Source organism: Orussus abietinus, unplaced genomic scaffold (genome assembly GCF_000612105.2).
Source record: "Orussus abietinus isolate OABI.00-Male unplaced genomic scaffold, Oabi_2.0 scaffold132, whole genome shotgun sequence".
NCBI classification, from domain to species: domain Eukaryota; kingdom Metazoa; phylum Arthropoda; class Insecta; order Hymenoptera; family Orussidae; genus Orussus; species Orussus abietinus.
Window position 1 is genome coordinate 101,792 of NW_019394292.1, and position 22,877 is coordinate 124,668.

General features: G+C 41.2%; 1 protein-coding gene across 1 annotated transcript in view; it reads right to left on the minus strand.

The window, feature by feature from the left end:
• The window catches only part of LOC105701576 (zinc finger and BTB domain-containing protein 20), a 49,843-nt gene that overhangs the window by 18,985 nt on the left and 7,981 nt on the right, over positions 1-22,877 (minus strand). Inside the window, exon 3 of the mRNA XM_023435007.1 lies at positions 21,829-22,097. Coding sequence (XP_023290775.1) covers positions 21,829-22,097 — 269 coding nt within the window. The remainder of the gene's footprint in view (positions 1-21,828; positions 22,098-22,877) is intronic.

The following is a 22,877-nucleotide window of genomic DNA, read 5'->3' on the forward strand; positions in this document are numbered from 1 at the left end:
ATTGAAAAGAGTCGTTTTTCGATGCGCACATCAAGATAAATCTCGGGATTCGCAACAGATGGCGCCTATAGTATGGAGGACAGTTTTAGAAATATTTAAATGTTTTCATGCATATAGAATGACCCTATCATGGCCCTTTAAACCGAAAAGAAGGAAACCCCCAAGAAAATTGGTCGGTTCCATGCATCGCCGACATGCAACGCGGGAGCTGCATAATCGTTCCTGGAACGATTTCGCGGGGCTTAATTTTCTGAATCCGCGCGCTCGCCAGTTAGAACATAAAACGCGGAAAAACCGGGCGAGAAGTAATTTCGTCAAATTAAGAAAAGAAAATTGAAAACCCGCTCCCAAGCCAGTAGTAATACCGCGTCGTCGCTTAGAAACAAACGCCACGTACCCACAAGCGAGCGAGAGAGAAAGAGACACGTCGCGTCATTTACGTGAAATCCGGAGAGCTCGGGTTATGCTTTTTTCTCAAGATGGCGGCGGCGTGGCCGGCCGGCGGACGATAGAAATCGTGACGAAGCGGGCTCAAAAATTCTTAGAAAGCCGCCGTGAGTGAAGGCCGTTAGGATGGAAAGAGAGGAAGAAAAGACGGAGGAGAGAGAGAAAGAGAGAGAGAGAGAAGGCGTAAGATTTTCGAATTTCCATGCCTCGGGTCCAGGGGAGTAGGGGGAGGGGCTAAAGAAGGGTGTGTGCGGGCAGTGTGCGTGTGTGTAGTGCCATTGACGCGCGCCTGTATGCGGGCGCTAGTGTGAGTAGTGTAGTGACAGGGTGACGAGGCACCAGCATGCAGGCGCAGGGTGTCCATGTAGCGACGGTGACGCGCAGGTATGCGGGCATGTGTGTGCGTCCGTGTACCGACAGTGACGCGCACCCGTATGCAGGCGCGAGTGGAGTGGGATGGAAAATTGCGAGCGCCGTCGGAGGGAGAAGGAAGCGGCGCACGCGTCGATGTATCGTGCGAATATAGCGGACGAGCGTGACTTCGTACGCGTTGCTCTCGTGTACCTAACTCGGTGTGGAGCATCTCTCAAGAGAGAGAACAAGAGTTCTATTTACACCCTCAACGCGTGTTTTAACAAACTTTCCGTTTACGCCGGGTAGAAAGTACTATGCTAAAAAGAATAATAACCTATTAAATGGATATTGAATAATAATGTAACCGGTCGCGGCGTAAACGGAAGGAAGATCAGGTGGCGATTGTTTATACCGGATTATTTTCTATTCCACAGATGTTATTCAGCGCGATTTCTTGAGCTGTACAATTGTTAGGGTTACATATCGTATTTTTCGTACATTGTATTTTAATCGTAACAAGTAGAGGCACGATAATGGCCCGGCAACAGAGACTAGCGAGGCACGATAAAGTTTAATATAAATTAATCACGCGACGGCTATTAATAGGAATAAAATACGATATCGCAAATATACAAACCCTCGCATGAATATTACAAGTCACAATGATCAGGAACAATAGAGTATGAATCAATATACCTGACTGGCCTCAATTCGGAGTGTTTGATGTGCGTTTTGGTACATATAGAATTACCCTTTCGTATCACTTTAAGGCGTTCTAGTCGAGGTAAGACATTTGAAAAAGATTTTCGACATAGTTCCTCGATCAGGGACACAAGCCTTTACTGCCTCGGCGGTAGTGTCGCGCGCTTCCGTGTGGCGGCGCGCGTCGGTGTGGCGGGGCTGCGCGCGCAGTCTGTGCCGTCTGTCAGTGTCACGTGACTCACGGCGCGGTGAGGACGTATACAAAGAGGGGCGACCGCACGCGCCCGCTCAGACGCGCCGGGAAAAGTACTTACTCGTACAAAAATATTGATTACACTTTTTCATGGGCTCTCCCCTCATTTTCCTCGGCCCCTCTCCGGGTCCCTCCCATTCCTTCGCCCTGTCTCGGCCTCTCTCTCCGGGCAGAATTAAATTTTAATTCGACGAAACGCGCTTCCCCGCTGGCACGATAAAGTTCGTCCCGCCTTCGGAGGCGACCTTAAGGTGATATGAAAGGGATATTTTATACATATATACTATTATAGTGCAGCTGATTAAATGATTGTTCAATGACTTAACATTCTTTATTCCGTGGGGTATAAACTAAACCTTTTTTATCTTCTTAACGTTCATTAAGGGGTTGCAAAAGTGGCACCTGACATTTCAATCGTTCGTGAAACTTTTCTCCAAACTAGGTGCGTAGAGTCATTTTAAACTTCACCACGTGATTACAGAGGCCCTAAGGAAAAACGCAATGCTCGTGAGATTTCATTTTTCAAGAGAATTTTTTTATTCATCAGACTAGAACCAAGATCGCATTTATTTGCGAAAAATTCAATTTCACGAGTATCACACGCCTCCGCAATCACGTGTCGAAGTTTCAAATGATTAGGTGCACTCAGTTTGGAGAAAAGTCTTATAATATATTTTTACATCCTGATATATATATAGAATGATCCTTTCATATCACCTTGATACGGAATTCTATGCGTCGCGCTAAGGGACTTAATGATGACCGACATCGAGGGCATATATACGTGCAGAAGTTTCAAATGTTTAGGTGCACTCAGTTTGGAGAAAAGTCTTATAATATATTTTTACATCCTGATATATATATAGAATGATCCTTTCATATCACCTTGATACGGAATTCTATGCGTCGCGCTAAGGGACTTAATGATGACCGACATCGAGGGCATATATACGTGCAGAAGTTTCAAATGTTTAGGTGCACTCAGTTTGGAGAAAAGTCTTATAATATATTTTTACATCCTGATATATATATATATAGAATGATCCTTTCATATCACCTTGATACGGAATTCTATGCGTCGCGCTAAGGGACTTAATGATGACCGACATCGAGGCCATATATACGTCCCGAAGGCCCCTTTGTACTTCCAGCATTGTTGCCCTCTCGCAAGTAGCATTGAAATCGCGCCGCTCAAGGACTCGGCCGACCTCTTAAAAACCGATCCTCCGCCTTCTGCAGGCATTTTTTTTCCCCTTTATCTTTATTTCGCCTCCCTTCTCATCTTTTTGCGAATTCGCAGGTCCGGGGAACGCGAACCAGTTCCGCGCTTCGGAACGCTCGACCGGACGCGAGGAAACCCGGGGATATCCTCTTTCTCTCTCTCTCTCTCTCCTTCTCGCCCTTTTTCTCCTATTTCTATCCGCGGCGAACTGCGGTTTAATTGGACGCTTGCTTCGGAAAAGCCGACTCGAGGCTCCGGGTTTTCTCCTTAGACCGGCGTGCGTATTATTGCGATATTTGCCGCTTTTATTTCCCTCAAATCCTTCGGCAAAAATCGGCCCTGGATTCACGTTATTTAGAACCCCTAATGGAGGCTGACGTTCTCTTTTTTTTCGAGAGTATTTCGAGTACATCGGACTTAAGTACTGACTTAAGGCCGTTCAATTCATTTTCTTACACTCTTTCTTTACACTTTTTCTCCTTAGACCGGCGTGCGTATTATTGCGATATTCGCCGCTTTTATTTCCCTCAAATCCTTCGGCAAAAATCGGCGTTATTTAGAACCCCTAATGGAGGCTGGCGTTCTCTTTTTTCGAGAGTATTTCCGAGTACATCGGACTTAAGTACTGACTTAAGGCCATTCAATTCATTTTTTTTTACACTCTAATGCTGGGAGCGAAATTTATTACTTAGGGCAGGATGTTTTCTTGACAAAGACGTTCCTTGCCTCCTGGAAAATCATTTGGTGGTGCAACCCAAGGGAAAAAAGACATTTGCACTTTTAGCAGAGACAAAGTTTTGCGCTCATTGCAGGAATTTTCGTGCCAACGGCAAAAATATTTCCTATCATGTCGAATCTTGATGTAATCGTTGGAGTATTCTTTGGGAGACATGCTTGATAAATTAGAAAATAAGTTTGTAGCGACAGCCAAAGAATGTTATTGTTCCTCCTCAAACAAATGAACGATATACCATTTATCAAGGATCGTCCATTAAACGCTAATCATTGAGAAGACTGTAAATTATTTTATTTTCCTTAAGATACAATTTATCCAGGCTGCAAATTTTTAGACCGTTTCAGTATCCAGGATTTTTTTTTTATTCCTAAAAGTAGCCCGAGATGTCTCTTTATGGCTCTGCGCAACAGGCATTAAAAAATGAAAAGGGTTTAAATAAAAGTCTTAATTCCAGTAATTATCATTGTGGGCGAATCTAAAGCTTAAGTAACGATCCTCATTGTCGCACCTTTTCAGCATTCAGAATCCGAAGAGGAGTCAAAAGGATCTCTCATCGAGCTGCGCGTTCATCAGACGTTAATCACTGGGAAAGCGGACATGAAGGCTGCAAATTATGGCTTGCGACTTGCTTAGAGTAGCGCGAGCATTAACTCGAGACGCACCGATAATACCCCGTGAATTGTCATCACCATCATCGAGGGGCAACGGGCCGATGAATTAGCATTAATGAGATGTTAGTCGTCGTAGTAGCAGACTCGAACTATACAATGTGTGGCTTTATTGCGCCTACCGCATCATGCATGATTTACATCGCTTCGAAAAAGCGATTTTAATCGTATATTAATTTAAGGCAGAGCAATAAATAGCGATTATTATTCAGACCGTGATAATAATTTATTTACGGGCTGCAATAATCAATTATTTAGTTCTTCCTCGGGTATCGAAATTGGCCGCCACTTGTCCGCGTTTTCGATACAAATTTAATTTCGAAATTCATTTGCGAGCCCTTCCCAGCTCATGAATATCAAATTAGGAAAGAATAGAGCGCGCCGATTTTGTTCTGTTAATCATGTTACGGTTCATTTGTATCCGTTTGAATTGTACTTTCGAAAGGTTTAGGGTTAGTTAAGTTAATTAAATTAAATTAAATTCGGTTAATCTGGATATGCGCAATGGAGCTCATGAATATCAAATTAGGAAAGAATAGAACGCGCCGATTTTCTTTTGTTAATAATGTTACAGTTCATTTGTATCCGTTTAAATTGTACTTTCGAAAAGTTTACGGTTAGTTAAATTAATTAAATTAAATTCGGTTAATCTGGATTTGCGCAATGTAGCTCATGAATATCAAATTAGGAAAGAATAGAGCGCGCCGATTTTCCTTTGATAATAATGTTACAGTTCATTTGTATCCGTTTGAATTGTACTTTCGAACAGTTTACGGTTAGTTAAGTTAATTAAATTAAATTCGGTTAATCTGGATTTGCGCAATGCAGCTTATGAATATCAAATTAGGAAAGAATAGAACGCGCCGATTTTCTTTTGATAATATAGTTACAGTTCATTTGTATCCGATTGAATTGTACTTTCGAAAAGTTTCCGGTTAGTTAAGTTAATCAAATTAAATTCGGTTAATCTGGATTTGCGCAGCTCATGAATATCATATTTCGAAAGAATAGAGCGCGTCGATTTTCTTTTGTTAATAATGTTACGGTTCAATTGTATCCGTTTGAATTGTACTTTCGAACAGTTTACGGTTAGTTAAGTTAATTAAATTAAATTCGGTTAATCTGGATTTGCGCAATGCAGCTCATGAATATCATATTTGGAAAGAATACAGCGCGCCGATTTTCTTTTGTTAATAATGTTACAGTTCATTTGTATCCGTTTGAATTGTACTTCCGAAAGTTTTAGGGTTAGTTAATTAAATTAAATTCGGTTAATCTGGATTTGTGCACGTCGGGGAAGTATAGGGAAGTTATATCTGGGAATCCCCAGCTGAATTCCGTGTCAATACTTTATATTATCGATAGTTAGTTAACCCCAGTTCGAAAACTTCCGGGGTTAGTTTTACCACTTTACTTTCCTTCCACGGTATAGACAGAATTCCCGAGTCGAACTTCTTCTTCGTCGAGCTGTAACACTCGCTTCGTAGTTTCGCCCCCTAACTTCGGAAATATGTTTTCATCCAATCTATGAGATTCCTTCGGGAAGAATTTCAATTCCTGGAATCGGGATACCGAGTCCCAGCAGTTGCATTTCGATTTCTTCCTCGTATCCTTTCCCGACGTTTAATTCGAAGCTCGAATGTAATTCTTAGACATTGGCACACCGAGAAAAGAAAAAAGAATAAGAAAAAGTGTCATTGAAGCAAAGAAACATTACGCTCATTCAAAGAATAATTATTTGACTGGCAAAACAAAAGGAGCACAATCCCAAAGAAATGTTGCATCCGATATGCTGGAGTTTACTTCAGTCAAATAATTATTCCTATAATTAATAAAATATTTCTTTGGTTCAATGATAGTTTTTTTTTTTATTATGTTTACTGGACTACTTATAATTAGTTTAATAATATTCTACTGTAAATTACGATTCCGACTTGCTGCCGTGAATACTCTTTTGTTTTCGAGTTTATGCCTTTCCATGCTGAAAAATGCTCCTTCGTAGTCACTTCCGGCCTCTGTTACGGTTATGGTTTTCCCCCCTGCTCAAATCTCATTACCATGACCCGAAGAAGATCTATTCTCACGTTCTAACACCTGCTAAGAGCTTTTCCATTTTCATAATTCATAATGAGAACAGTGCATTAGTTACGAACGACCGAACTTGCTTCCCTGCTACCATACTTTCATGACTCAACCGTTAATTCATAGAAGAATCATTCTAAATTAAATTTCGGTTCATGATCCAAGTCCATGCATTATTTAAAATAACTCAATTAAGGTTCTATGAAAGGGTCATTCTATACATATAAAACGTTAAAATATTTATAAAACTTTTCTCCAAACTGGATACGCACCGAATCGTTGGAAACTTCAGCACGTGATTAGGGAGGCCCTAAACTGACTTAAGGCCGTTCAATTCATTTTCTTACACTCTTTCTTTACACTTTTTCTCCTTAGACCGGCGTGCGTATTATTGCGATATTCGCCGCTTTTATTTCCCTCAAATCCTTCNGATACAGTGAATTATCCTAGGAACGTAGGCTCGGAAAATTTTAATTATTGAAAAATTGAAATTTCATGGGCGTCATGACCTCCCTTATAGCCTCCGTATTCACATTGTAATGTATGAAATGATTCGGTACACCCAATTCGAAGAAAGGTATCATAAATGAGACCTCTTTGACGTAACTTTCCCATCCCTTAAAAGTAAATAAAACATTACAACCTTAATTGTTGATCCCGAGGTGTCAGCGACCGAGATATAGTGAATTATCCTCGGAACGTAGACTAGGAAAATTTGAATTATTGAAAAATTGAAATTTCATGGGCGTCATGACCTCCCTTATAGCCTCCGTATATCACCTTAATAATTTACAATCTCAATAAAATCCGACAAAGATCATAATTTTTATGAATTCTCCTTTCAGGAACATGACAATAAAAGCTCATTCTTGGGCCATTGTTTAATTCACCGCCGTGCATGTCGCGTTATGTAATATAATTTCGCCACTTTTAAGGGGACTCATAATTACATATATATAAAAGAAATGAAAAGTTGTGTATTAACGATACGTCATAAATAACAGGAGCGTTTAACTGGACATGAATGCCAGTTGGTCACCGTACTTCTTTTTTAACGAGTTGGGCCCGAGTTGAAACATTGAATATTTATTTCCCCTTGCAATAAACTACCCCTTCCTTGGTATTGATGCTGACTAATGCTCCCGTTAGCGAGAGGCATCAAAAACTGTACAATTACGTAGTTTTTTAGGGATACCCAGCGTTGTCCTCGCACCTGGACACAGGTGTCAAGGGAGGCCAGGAAACAGCTGTTGGCTTTCCTGGCACATTCGGACAAGCTAAACGAAAAACTTCCCCCACGTCTCGGCTTCCTGGCTTCCTTTGTTTCTGTTGACGTTACTCTATTCCGGCAATTGAATGCACCAACGAGTGAGAATAAAAATTAATTTTTTCTAACGCGATATGAAAGTGCCATCTGAGGGATCAATCGTATATGAAAGTGTTCTTTTAAACTGGGTGCATAGAAACATCAGAAACGAAAAACTTCCTCCACGACTCGGCTTCCTTTGTTTCTGTTGACATTACTCTATTCCGGCAATTGATCACCCCGAGTGGGAATAAAAATTAATTTTTTCTAATTATTAACGCGATATGAAAGTGCCATCTGAGGGATCAATCGTTTATGAAACTGTTCTTTTAAACTGGGTGCATGGAAACTGTTTCACATTTTATCCTGTGTTTGTGAAAGTCGTAGGGAAAGTACTGACACCCATGAAATTTTATTCTGGTCATGAACAGTTGTAACATTTTTAATAACCGAGGGTATCGAGTTGTTTCAAGTTATCCTCCGTGAATGTGGAGGCCCTACGTAAGGTCTCTGCACTCATGAAATGTAATTTTTGTAATAAAAAAGTGAAAAAATGATTCGGTAAACCCAGTTCATAGAAAGATTCATAAACGATTAATCTCTGAGATAACGCTTTCACATCGCCTTAATGAGTTTAAGGTTGAAAATAATTTAAATATCTCAACCGCATAGAAGAGGATTTAAAGTAGAGTGGTCATATTTAATTCTTATGAAAGCTTACATGCATACCTCTTTTATTTAATTTCTTAAAAATCAATTAGATCATCACGTCAGAGAAAATCCCAATTCGAGTCATATCTTATAAGTTCTGGCATGATTGGGTGTTCGTTAAAAAGTAAGGGAAGAAAAAGTTAGGAAAGCGAAGATACGCCGTGTTTGCAAAATGAGACATCGTTAAGGCCGATGGAAAAATTAGTTACAACAAGTAGAGTGTCGGTAACAATCACGATTTCATAGCGAAGTCGGGGAGGAGGGTAATTGTGGTGTTATTTACTCCCCGTGATTTTTGTTGAGGCAATTACGTGGTCTTCCTTTTTGTTCTTTTTTCTTTTCTCGAGGCCAATAATTGAAAGACAAGAGGATTATTGCAGCCCAGTGGTCGGTGTACCGAGAGCGGTCGCAAAATAAGTGCACTCGAACAAACGACTTTTGCAGCTCTTACGCAGGCATACATGCACAAAAGGCAGAGGCATCGGATGCTATAAAAATCCTGGTAACTTATTTTTAATACCTAAAACTCGGAGATTAACCAGAATTCCGATAATAATCAGATTTTACATCGAGGGCCGGGAACCTATACTTGGGATCTTTTCACCCTCCACAATATCGATTAGGATAATTATGCACTTTTTTTTTTTTATTTTCAGGCTGGGGAGGTTTTGATAATACCCAGTATTTTCGATAACAATCGGAATTTCGTAGCGATTGCCGAGAAACCTGTAGTTGGGCCTTGTTTGCCCTCCAAGAGTCTGCTGGGGATAATTATAAATTCCCTTTTTTACTTTCAGAACATTAAGGTGATATGAAAGGGTCAATCTATATATATACATATATATATCGGAGAAGTCAAATCGTTGGGGAAAGTATTTTCCGAATTGGGTGTACCGATTCGTTTGAAATTATCCCACGGGAACGTGAAGGCCCTAAAGTAGGTCCTGAAACTCATGAAATATTGTTTTTCATCAATATTTATATTATATATATTATTTATTTTTCAAAATTTTAATTATTGAAAAATTGATATTTCATGGGCGTCATGATCTCCCTTATAGCCTCCGTATTCACATTGTCATGTATGAAATGATTCGGTACACCAAATTCGAAGAAAGGTTGCATAAATGAGACCTCTTTGACGTAACTTTCCCATCCCCTTAAAAGTAAATAAAACATTACAACCTTAATTGTTGATCCCGAGGTGTCGGGAAAATTCGGCGACCGAGATACAGTGAATTATCCTAGGAACGTAGGCTCGGAAAATTTTAATTATTGAAAAATTGAAATTTCATGGGCGTCATGACCTCCCTTATAGCCTCCGTATTCACATTGTAATGTATGAAATGATTCGGTACACCCAATTCGAAGAAAGGTATCATAAATGAGACCTCTTTGACGTAACTTTCCCATCCCTTAAAAGTAAATAAAACATTACAACCTTAATTGTTGATCCCGAGGTGTCAGCGACCGAGATATAGTGAATTATCCTCGGAACGTAGACTAGGAAAATTTGAATTATTGAAAAATTGAAATTTCATGGGCGTCATGACCTCCCTTATAGCCTCCGTATTCACATTGTAATGTATGATATGATTCGGTACACCCAATTCGAAGAAAGGTATCATAAATGAGACCTCTTTGACGTAACTTTCCCATCCCCTTAAAACTAAATAAAACATTACAACCTGTTGTTGCCATTACATTACAACAATTGTCGATCCCGAGGTGTCGGGAAAGTTCGGCGACCGAGATATAGTGAATGATCCTAGGAACATAGACTCGGCAAGCCGACTCGTCGGGACAGAGGAAAAAGCCTGCGTCGGCCGGCTTCTAAATTTAGGAGGAAGTATTGATTTTACAATTTGGACCCCTCCCAAAGTAAAAAATAAACCAAGCCAAACGTACTCTACTTTGATAGAGTGCCTCTCTCTCTCTCTCTCTCCCTCTGGTCTGCGCGGCTCGTTTCGACGCATAGACGAGGGAAAGAGGCCCGGAGAAGGAGAGAAGAGGTCCTGGAAAGAGACAGGGTGGAGAGGGGAGCTCCTCCGTGGCAAGAAACAAAGAACGGAAAATTGATCGTTTGTCAAGTTTTACGTTCACGGTTAAGAGCCTCCGAGGGCTCGGCGATGCGCAATAAGAACACCGAGCCGAGAAATTCTACTCGGCCAGAGGAGAACACACGAAAAACCGGCGAGATGCTGAGTTACTGGATGCTGGGGGCAACGAATGCAGGACTTCTCGCTGCCTTCATTTTATACGGAGGGGATGGAACGCCGACCCGCAATCTAGGATCGAAGGGATGAGATTTATCGCCTCCTATGTTCGCGATCCTTATTTTGTACCGTGACGGAGCTACGAGCATCCTCAAAGGGGTGGCGAGAAGTTCCTTCCGGTACATCTAGAGATGACTGAGTAGCAAGAAGTGGATATGTGCCCATAATTATGAAAGTGGTCTAAGTCAATATTAAAAAAAAATGAGTTTATCAGTTATTTCACGCCATATTATTTCAAACGAAATTAATTCAATGTAATTTCGAAAGAAAAAATATATGACTTAGACCACTTTCATAATTATGGGCACATATATCCCGACTTATTGCACGTAGAAAAATAATTCACGGTAATAGACCGCAATAATGCCGAAACTTTGCCGTATATCGAGACTTTTAACCCTTTTCGATCGGGGAATTTCTCTGATGGGAGTACCAGCTAGTTGGGGCATCCTCAAAGGGGTGGCGAGAAATTCGTTCCGGTACATCTAGAGATGACTGAGGGGCAAGAAGTGGATATATCCCGACTTATTGCACGTAGAAAAATAATTCACGGTAATAGACCGCAATAATACCGAAAGTTTGCCGTATATCGAGACTTTTAACCCTTTGCGATCGGGGAATTTCTCTTATGGGAGTACCAACTAGTCGGGACAAATTAGCGCATGGCGCACATCACCATGCTCCAAAAAAATTATTTCCTCCACGACTTTACTACGACATTATTTCCTCCGACCGCAAAGGGGTAAAGACTTATCTGCTTTTCCCGGCGAAACTTTATTATGATACCGATCATTTGGTACCAAGGGATTTGTACATTGTAACTTTATGAGCTTAATTCATACAGATGGAAGTCGCAATCTAGGATCGAAGGGATGAGACTTATCGCCTCCAAGGATCTAAAAAAAGTCCTAAATAATATCAGGATCTCTCAAGGGGGCAACGGTGTTTCGAAATTATGCAATGGCAAAATCTGGAGCACCGTCTAGCCGGTAGATGCATTCGTTACGGGGATAACAAATTATACCTCGGGTCGAGACATTCTAAGGAAGAGTTAAGAAATTGAAGTAGTAAGTTAGGAGTCGGGTCGGAACGGAGCATTGAAGAAATTAGATTTATCGCCTCCTCGCTTTTCTAGTTTCTTATATCGGACGGCAATCATTCCCAAATCATTTTCTTCGTGCACCTAGCGGTATTGTAACGTTTCAAAATGACGCTATAACAAAAAACGGAGTGGTGGGAAATTACTAAATGCCGGGGTCAGCGAACTCGGGGCTATGTAGATTTTGTAAGTATCGAAAGGATGTTGAAAACTACGAGTTGGCTCCGAAATAAGCCTGAAGAAACTTTAACGCGCCTTTTCAGCCTTAATCTCATTTTCGGTATCATTTATTTACCTCGATGATTAGACTTTTAATATTCACTGATCATTTATCTAATGGCTGCTGTATCAGTTTGAAGAACCGGATATTAATATCGGTATAACATTTTCTACCTATTAAAACAAAAATAAAAATTAGATCGTTAAAAAACGGCTGGATGAGGAAAAAAAACGTATTATACCGGATATTAATATCAGTATAGCATTTTCTACCTATTAAAACAAAAATAAAAATTAGATCCTTAAGAAACGACCGGATGAGGAAAAAAAAGTATTCTACCGGATATTAATATCAGTATAGCATTTTCTAGCTATTAAATCAAAAATAAAAATTACATCGTTAAGAAACGACCGGATGAGAAGAAAGAAAAAAAAAAAGAAGAGGAGAGACGTTAAGTTACCAGATACTAGAAACCAGGAACTGAACTAGGTCGATTTTACATGAAAGAGTTACGAATTGAAAGCTGGGAGTCGAGTCGGAACCGGGTATTGAAAAGATTAGATTTATCGCCTCGATGATTTTCTCGGAAGGAATTCAAAGGCCGACTCTCGTATACGGTGGTACCGCTTAGAAATGACAGAATGACAAAAATTGGCAAAATGCCGGATGCTACCCACAAGTTGAACAATACTGGACGGCGAGTCAAAATATCGTAAAATGAATTTCAGGTTAAATCTGAGATAGTAAGATATTGAAATGATTAGACTTATGATGATTTTGATTAGGCTTGATGATCTATATTAACGGAATCCAAAGGCTTTGAAATGACGGAATAATAAAAATCGGCAAAATGGGGAATTTTGTTGGAAGTAAGATATACCGGACGCTAAATCAATATTGCATAATTTGTAGATAAATATTGAAATAAAAACAGGTACCGAGAAGATTAGATTTGCCGCATCGATGATTTTTCTTAGAAGGAATTCAAATGTCGGGATCTCTTATATAATATGGTAATATATTAAATTGACGGGATGGCAAAAAAATCGGCAAAATAGCCGGCGTTATCAGAAGGAAGATACTGGACGGTGGATAAATATCGTAAAAATAACTTAATTTTATATATTGTGATGGAAAAGACGTTTTGAAAAGATTGAACTTATCGCTTGGATGAGTTTCTTGGACGGAATACAAATGAGATTTCTTGTAGAATGATTAGGTTTGAAAATGACGGGATAACAGCAAAATGGCAAAATGGCGGATGACAGCAAGAGGAAGACGGACGTGGGTCGAAACTATGCAAAAACTCGGTACCTGAATGTTAGATGTTAAGTTGGGAATGGGCAACGAGATTAGATTTATCGCATCGATGATTTTCTTGGAAGGAATTCCTTGTCGGGGGTCCGTATATAATGATACCGTAATGCTTCAAAATGTCGGAAACACGCAGGCTGGAGACATGTTAAATAAAACATATTTCTAGAATTTCCTGTCGAGTACAATGCTCGTTCTCACATGTGAAACAGCATATATTACCGTTTTTAAAGATCTAATCATCTCCTTGTAACATTTTCCTACGCGTAATGGTACCGTGACGTCCAAAAATTAGGAGTCAAAGAACAAGGAAACATCGACTTACTAGATGCTTAAGGTGATATGAAAGGGTCGTTCTGTATTATATATTTTATATATATATAAAACGTGAAAGTATTTATAATACTTTTCTCCAAACTGGACACACTGAATCATTTGAAACTAGCACGTGATTATGAAGGCTCTAAGGTAGAACGCGGTGCTTATTAAATTTCATTAAAAAAAAAAAGTATTCTTGTTCCGGTCTGGAATAAATAAAAAAAATTTTTATTAAATATGAAAAACACGAACGTTCTTCCTTAGAGCCTCTATAACCACGTGCTGAAGTTTCCAATAATTCGGTGCATCTGGTTTGGAGAAAAGTTATATAAATATTTTGACGTTTTATATGTACAGAATGACCCTTTCATGTCACCTTAAGACAATTAAAAGGAAACGGAATTAATCACCAGAAATTAGGAACGAGTCAAATTGAAATTTAAAAACGGAGACTTCGTCGCTATTCTTTGAAGTTCGACATTTTTCGAGGAAGTAGTGTCGGTAAGTCCTACTAGTAAAAAAATCATTTTCTTTATAAGACACGGAATTAATCATCAGAAATTAGGAACGAGTCGAATTGAAATTTAAAAACGGAGACTTCGTCGCTATTCCTTGAAGTTCGACATTTTTCGAGGAAGTAGTGTCGGTAAGTCCTACTAGTAAAAAAATCATTCTCTTTAGAAGACACTGAATTAATCATCAGAAATTAGGAACGAGTCGAATTGAAAGTTAAAAACGGAGACTTCGTCGCTATTCCTTGAAGTTCGACATTTTTCGAGGAAGTAGTGTCGGTAAGTCCTACTAGTAAAAAAATCATTTTCTTTAGAAGACACGGAATTAATCATCAGGAATTAGGAACGAGTCGAATTGAAATTTAAAAACGGAGACTTCGTCGCTATTCCTTGAAGTTCGACATTTTTCGAGGAAGTAGTGTCGGTAAGTCTTGCTAGTAAAAAATCATTCTCTTTACGGAGATTTTACAGACGACGGTACCGTAACGTTTCGAAATGACCGAAGTACAAAAACTCGAGAGATGCCGAGTTACTAGAAATGATCGTGCAGTTTCCTATCGGGCACGGAGCTCTCTTTTTCATGCACGAAAGGATATCACCGGTTTCTTACAAGGGACATTATTCCCATGTAATTTTCCCCGTGTTCATAACAGACCTGCAACCTCTCAAAATGATGAAATGACAAAACCCGGAGAAGTAGCGAGTTTACTACATACGGGGACAAAAAAGAAGAATTAGGTTTAAAGGAGATGTGAAAGTGGCATCTAAAGAGTCAATGAAACATTTCTCCGAACTGGGTGAACTTAATCGTTTCAAACGGTACAACGTAAATGTGAAGGCTATAAAGATCTTGACCCACATGAAATTTTATTTTTTATATAAAATAAAAAAATAATTTACGGACAAAAAAAGAATTAGGTTTTAAGGGGATGTGAAAGTGGCATCTAAAGAGCCAATAGTTAATGAAACTTTTCTCCGAACTGAGTGAACTTTAATCGTTTCAAACGGTACAACGTAAATGTGAAGCCATTAAGGAAGATCTTGATCCTCATGAAATTTAATTTTTTATATAAATTAAAAAAATAATTTACGGACAAACAGAAGAATTAGGTTTTAAGGGGATGTGAAAGTGGCATCTAAGGCTATAAGGAAGGACTTCATTCACATGAAATTTCACATATTACGTTCTTTTTTATGTTAATTTTGCATAGTTCGAAAATTAGCGAGGAATAAAAGTCAAAAGCCAGCCGAGTTATGTATCCGCCGACATTAGAATATCATGCCCGAGTTAGAACCCAGAAGGACATAATAGAGCCCGAGAGCAGGGAACCACGTAGAGATTACATTTATCGCTTCAGCGGTTTTTCCGGGAGGAATTCAAAGATAAAGATACCGTGCAATGTACATCGCTCTACCGTAAACATCTAAAAATGACGTAAGGAGGATTAAAAAAGCGAAAAACAAGGGGAAAAAAGGACCATGCAAGACCAAAAACACGCCGGAGGCCACAAGGTGGAGGGGACACCAAGGAACTTTGTTCGCTTTTTTTCGGAAGAATTCCGGAGATATGCAGGGGGAATTCTTGGGTGAAACCTGCTGGAAAAATGCCCGGCGAACAACTGCTGTTTCAGATACGAGATAAGAACACCCTCAGAGGGGGGAAAAAGGAGGAAAAAAAGAAAAGGAAGGAAAACCCACCGTAGTAAAGCCTGGAACGATAGCTTCGCCTCGCAAAACATCGCCACACCAGAGGCGAAGTTATCATTGGGAGTTTTGCGCGTTACTTTTCTTTGACATCGAAATGTGGAAATGTCGGCGAATAAACATTAAACGGCGCGGCCCTGTTTTTCCCGCCGAGAAGCTCGTCAGAATTCTGGGGGAAAAGATTGCGCGCGACTTTCTCGCATTTTGCCGTTTAACTCTTTGAGGTACGGTGGTATTAAAAGCGTCCCACCCTATAACAAGACACTTCATTGAATTATAATTTTCTTATCCTTTTATATTCTGTTATTCCTTTATTAATAAAAATGATCCAACTTTGTTGGATTTAAAGAGAAATAAAATTTCTGTGCAACACGTAAGAGTGCTGGAGAGAGGAATGCGCGAAGAAAATCTACAATTGTACGAAAGTGAATTAGCAGATTGGTTATCGATGAACCAGCATTTAGACTCTAATCAAGGGCATTATCATGAATGATTGTAGATGTATGATAGTGATAATGGACAGAGATGAGTTGGGAGATTGCTCACGGGCAGGAACGCGCGATCGCATCGTGTGCTGCCCTCTGGTTTCGTACGTTAGCTTTCACCGTTTTTTGCCCCCTCGCGAAAAAAATTCACAAACATCCTTTAACATATTTTGACATCNACCCCAGGTTCGGGATCTCCTCCCAAACCCCCAGGAAGAGATCCCGCCCTGGCCCTGCCTACTTACATCTAGACATTCACTCCAGGCAATTAGCCTACCTCCCTAGCTATATTTAAAAAATCAACCTCACTCATTCCAACACACTCACTCCACGATTCTCTCTCATTCCACCCGGGGACAAATAGCCTAATCTAGGGAGGACATCCCGGGATGCCTCCGACCCCCGAGCTCAAATCTCTCGCATACATCTTTCATCGGCTGCCATCCATAATCGAATTTAAAGAAATTAAATGCATAGGTGCAATTGGAATCAAGATGGCAACCGAAAGAACTTACAAAATTATTTTACCGCGCCCCCTGGCCCTGAACCGTTCGACTCTCTCCTGGAGGAGTCGAAGGGCGGGGGCCAGGAAGGAACGCGGCCACAAGAAAAGACACCTACCGTTGCCGATGCTGAAAGAATCCTAACTAAATTAATTTTTATAGCGCTAAATCGATCTACGGATTCTACTCGACATCGGTAATTCATAATTTTCATAAGATCGAAAGGCCAAGCCCAGCTCGCACTACGGCCCCAGGGTAGTGGAAGGCTTGACCGAAAAAACCTGAAAACCCTGAAACCGACCCCCTCGTCGAGGCGGCGACTCTAGGACGCAAGCTCATCGAAGTGCCCCCTCGACTCGGGTGTGGCTCCTCGCGTGATATTTCTCCCACATCTTTATTAAATTTTTTCTTTAATCGTTCAAAGAAATTCCGCGGAACCGGCGGCCTCGAAGTCGGAGGGTCATCCGACTTCCCGGCGCTCGATTAAGGATCGCGATCGGAAAATTACCGCGGATCCGGGAGAAATCTATTTCTACTCTAAAAGAACACACGAAAAACAGAAAATCAACACGACCACTCGCGAGTCGGCGAGACATCGTTTCGTCGACTCGCGGTCCCTCGAATCAAAATGTAAACATACAACCGATCCCCGTGTCGGTACGGACCTTTCGTCCTGCGACGTGAAGGGATCGGAGGAAGGAAACGTTGAGACTTACCAACGGGACGATACGTCTTTTTCTGGCGGTACTCCCCCAGGAGATCCCTCCGCAGAGACCTGGGGTTTCTGGCCTCCTCTCCATCTGCCTCCCTTCGACGTTGGCTCTGCCTGCATTCCACCTTTGTGTCCGCTTCCACTGCTTTCGCTGCTTTCGCTGCATCCGCTGCATCCGCTGCATCCGCTGCATTCGCTGCATTCGCTGGATACGCTGCATACGCTGGATACGCTGGATACGCTGCCTCCGCTGCCTTCGCTGCCTTCGCTTCCTCTTCCTCTTGCTTCATTGAACGATAATATTATATTACAATATAAACAATATTATATTAGATTATGATGTGAAAAAAATAATGTTAATCCTTGGTACTCACAATCCATGATCACTGCATTCCACCTTTATGTCCGCTTCCGCTGCCTTCGCTGCTTCCTCATCCTAACCACTCCATCTCGTCATCTACGAAGCGTCCCTTGCCCCTCGTTACGATCACTGGATGCCATCGATTATGAATTATAGCACCACACTGATATAAATGTCGATCGTGGTATGTAATGCGTCCCTCGCGCCCCCGTCATTTTCTTAATTTTCGACGACATCTTATCGCGGCAAAATTTCAGGAGCAACTGGCGATCCGCCGGCCGGGCCGCAATCCCCGGCCGTGACCGACTCCGTGACTGGACGACGTCACCGGCCCGATAAAGGATCGACCAATCATGGTCCTTTATCGGGCCGGTGACGTCGTCCAATCACGGAGTCGGTCACGGCCGGGGATTGCGGCCCGGCCGGCGGATCGCCAGTTGCTCCTGAAATTTTGCCGCGATGAGATGTTGTCGAAAGTTAAGAAAATGACGGGGGGCGCGAGGGACGCATTACATGCCACGATCGACATTTATATCAATGTGGTGCTATAATTCATAATCGATGGCATCCAGAGATCGTAACGAGGGGCAAGGGACGTTTCGTAGATGACGAGGTGGGATGATTAGGAAGTGGAAGCAGCGAAGGCAACGGAAGCGGACATAAAGGTGGAATGCAGTGATCATGGATTGTGAGTACCAAGGATTAACATTATTTTTTTCACATCATAATCTAATATAATATTGTTTATATTGTAATATAATATTATCGTTCAATGAAGCAAGAGGAAGAGGAAGCGAAGGCAGCGAAGGCAGCGAAGGCANAATCGAATAAATGTGCAATACGCTCGGACTGCGCATCCTCGGATCGCAGGTCGTCGTTTTGCTAGCTTTTGGATCTCCCCGCGAGTGATTTTTTTTTTATTTTTTATTAATCCGACAAATCAGGGGATTGCCAAGCGTTCGAGACGTAGGGGGCTCTGCCCGAAGAGACTGCAAGAGTCGAAGAGGCTATATGCCGAAGCGGCCCCTTAAGAAGAGGGCAACTGCGATGGTCTTCCGTTCTTTCGAACGGACAATCATCATTTTTTTCGCCACGTTGTCCCTCTCATTTTTTGTATATCTTGCTGTCTGGATTGACGGGGAGAGACGGTGAACTAGCGTTTTCATGAAATTTTCTCGAGTCTGCATTCAAGTAAGATAAATATATTAGATTTTTGTCACGCCAAGTAATGTGTAACTGAATACATTTTTACTGGATCAATTATACGAGATCGATGCCCTGCGAAATATTCTTGACTTTAATGGTAACTTTAGGAAGTTATTAGCTCTTGTATCACCGTCTCTTTCTCGCTTTCCTAATGGTTTCGTATGTGCCTTTGTGTTCCCTTTCAGCTTTAGGTGGACCACTTCGGAGAATCTGGCGACTTCCTGGTGTTTCTTCAATATTCCATTTTACCTATACTTTTGTGCCCCTTTGCAGGTTTAGGTGGATCACCTGGAAGCAGCCATTTTTGGTAAAATCATCATGGGCAGTTAATGGAAACCACGCTTGCTGCACTTGTTGGTAGAAGATGTTAAAATATGTTAAAGGATGTTTGTGAATTTTTTTCGCGAGGGGGCAAAAAATGGTGAAAGCTAACGTACGAAACCTGAGGGCAGCACACGATGCGATCGCGCGACCCTGCCCGTGAGCAATCTCCTAACTCATCTCTGTAATGGATAGGACACTTCCAACTTGATAGAATTCCTCTATTTTTAATGATGATCCTATTAACGTAGACCCAGAAGTGGAAAGATTGTCCGTTATGCTCCAACATTTCCATTGCTGGATGTGGGACTAAAATCAGGAGTTAAAACAGGAAATAACGATTAGTCCCACGGAATGCAATAGTGCATCTGCATTTTGCATTATGCGCTTGCACTTTGCCCGCTTTCGAACGACCAGGAAAAGTCGATGCGAAATTCAGATTTTCAGGTTTCGGGACGCAAACTGGTTTCTCGGGCGTCCAGGTTGAATTGTTTTCCCTTTTTGTTTTATTTTAATTTTTATGCACCGAGAATGATTCAGCCGGCCCGTTAAAAAAAAGAATTCTTGAACGCTCGTCTCTCCTTTTCGAGATGTTAAATGAGTTTCCCGAAATATTTCGAGCCTTTTCAAGTGGCCGGGGAAGTTTCGCATTCATACGTGCGCAGAGAAATTCTTAAATAAACTTCACTTCTCCAAGTTCAATGCAGATTAATTGTCGCCCGATGTTTTCGGTTATTATTTATAGATGCATAGGATAATTAGCAATTAAAATGGATTTAACAGTCGGAAAGGTAGTACTTCAACATTTCATAGTATGAGCTCTAGATACCTGTTTCAATGGATGTAAAAAACTCGTAACCGCGAGTAAGACGGTTCTCATCTCCCTGTTTAAATCCCTCCCCACTTTCTGACACCTCTTTGCTCTGGTTTTCAAAGGATCAAGAGTGTTTTCACCCTTGATTACCCTCAGAAAACACCAGCAAAGCTTGTCTAGATGCTGTGAAGCGATACCGCAAGTGTTCAACAGTCGGTACACACCATAAAATGAATTAATATGAATTAAACCCAAAACTATATAGAAATGATCGTATAAATGAATTATGAAAATTGATATTATGGATCGACCATGTCATTATTATAAAACGATTTAATTTACGTTGCGGTTGCTTTGGTAGGCAGGAACGGAACTTTATTTTCATTTATACTTCTACACACGTATAAAAGTTAATCTTAAGGAGGTTCTTTTTCTCCATTTAAATCCCTCCCAGTTTCCGACACCTCTTTGCCCCTGTTTCGAAAGGGTTAAGGGAGTTCTTCAGCAACAATGTTCGTATTCCTTATTCATACTACCTATTCATTCTATCACTGCTACTGAGATTCTTAATGCCCATTATCACTTTATCTGTAAGTCTCAACGCATCCCTATCCCCATACACCTCCATCTACATTCAGAACCTATTATCGAGTAAAAAACTTCCTTTTCCCCATTTAACCCTTTCGTTACCTTGGACGAGATATCTCGCGATCCGGTAGTAGCGGATTATCGCTTTTGACGATAATCTAGCTTTCTAGCACCAATATTTTGACATTCTAGATGAATATATTTTATAACTAATTCTATTCGTATAGCTAAAAGGAAGAAATAAATACAGCTACTACCGGATCGCGAGATATCTCGTCAAAAGCGTTAATCCGTTACTACCGGGTCGCGAGATATCTCGTCAAAAGCGTTAATCGGCCAGTATTGGGTCGCGAGATATCTCGTCCAAGGTAACGAAAGGGTTAATCGGCCAGTACTGGGTCGCGAGATATCTCGTCCAAGGTAACGAAAGGGTTAAACCCCTCTCAGTTCCCGACATCTCTTTGCCCCTGTTTCGAAGAGGTCAAGGGAGTTCTTCAGCGCCGATGTTCGTATTCCTTATTCATATTACCTATTCATTCTATCACTCTTACCGAGATTCTTAATACCCATTAACACTTTACCCATAAGTCTCAACGCATCCCTATCCCCATACACCTCCATCTACATTCAGAACCTAATAATAAGAAAAGAACTTCCTTTTCCCCATTAAAACCCTCTCAGTTCCCGACATCTATTTGCCCCTGTTTCGAAGAGGTCAAGGGAGTTCTTCAGCGCCGATGCTCATGTTCCAGGAGCGCAACTGGTTCGCGGGGCATTTTCTCATTTTTCCCCAGGCTTCACGGTCGGCGGTGCAGGCTCGGGTTACGTTCCCCGGCACATCGTCCACGTCGTCTACATCATCTACATCGTGTACATCGCGCACATCGCGCACGTAGCGAGGCAGGGGAACTCACCTTGTGTGCTCGTAGCGTTTTACCCTCGCAGGCGAGCGTGACGTCGCAGTACGCTTGCCGCTCGAGGAGCTGTGAGAACATGGTCTGCAGGTTGCTGTGGTGATACTTCCATCTTAGGCAGTATTGCTGAGGAAACATGGTGGATGACGAGGGTGATGCTGAAGCCGATCCTGTACCGCTGGGTTGCTGAAGCATGCGCAAGCTGGGGGCCACCTCCACGCCCTCGGCGGCAAGGCTCACTGTCGAGGTTCCTTCTTCTTCCTCCTCACCTGGAATTTTTGCATCGTGTACTCCCAAACTTCAAGATTAACCTGGGTAAAATATCGAGTGACGAAGTATTTCTGGCTCCCGGGAGGAAAATTCACATTTTTACAGAAGGCCTTTGATCCTTTGCTCCTTTTTTTCCATGGGCGTTAAGGCGACGTGGAAGTGGCGCCAGAGGTCTCGCTTATGAAACTTCTTTTTTTTCTTCTGAACTGGGCTTATCGAATCGATTGAAACTGTATCATGGAAATACGAAGGCCTTAAGGAAGATCCTTACCTTCATGGAATTTCAATTTTTTTTAAATATGTTTATATTTTTCGCTATGTTCACGCTGTTTCTAACGTTTCGGTACATCGAGGTTGCAAAACGGTTTGATGAACGATTCACTCCTCGGATACCAGGATAATGGGCAGGATAATTGAAAGAAGGCAATTTTCCTAGGGTGAAATATCTAAAACGGATGTACAAAAAAAAGTGTCAATGTTCATAGATTTCCTCAGGAAATATTAACTCTTTTCGTCTCGAAGAGAAGGGGAGATAGATAATCGAAGCAGTTAGATTTTTCTCGGCGAATATATCCAAAATGCATTAATTAAAAAAGTGTTACTATTCATGAGTTTTTCTCCGGAAATATTAATTTTTTTCGTCTCGAAGAGAAGGGGAGCGGGATAATCGAAGCAGTTCGATTTTCCTCGGCCAAGATATCCAAAATGCATTAATTAAAAGAATGTCAGTGTTCATAGTTTTTCCTCAGGAAATATTAATCCTTAATGTCTCGCAAAGA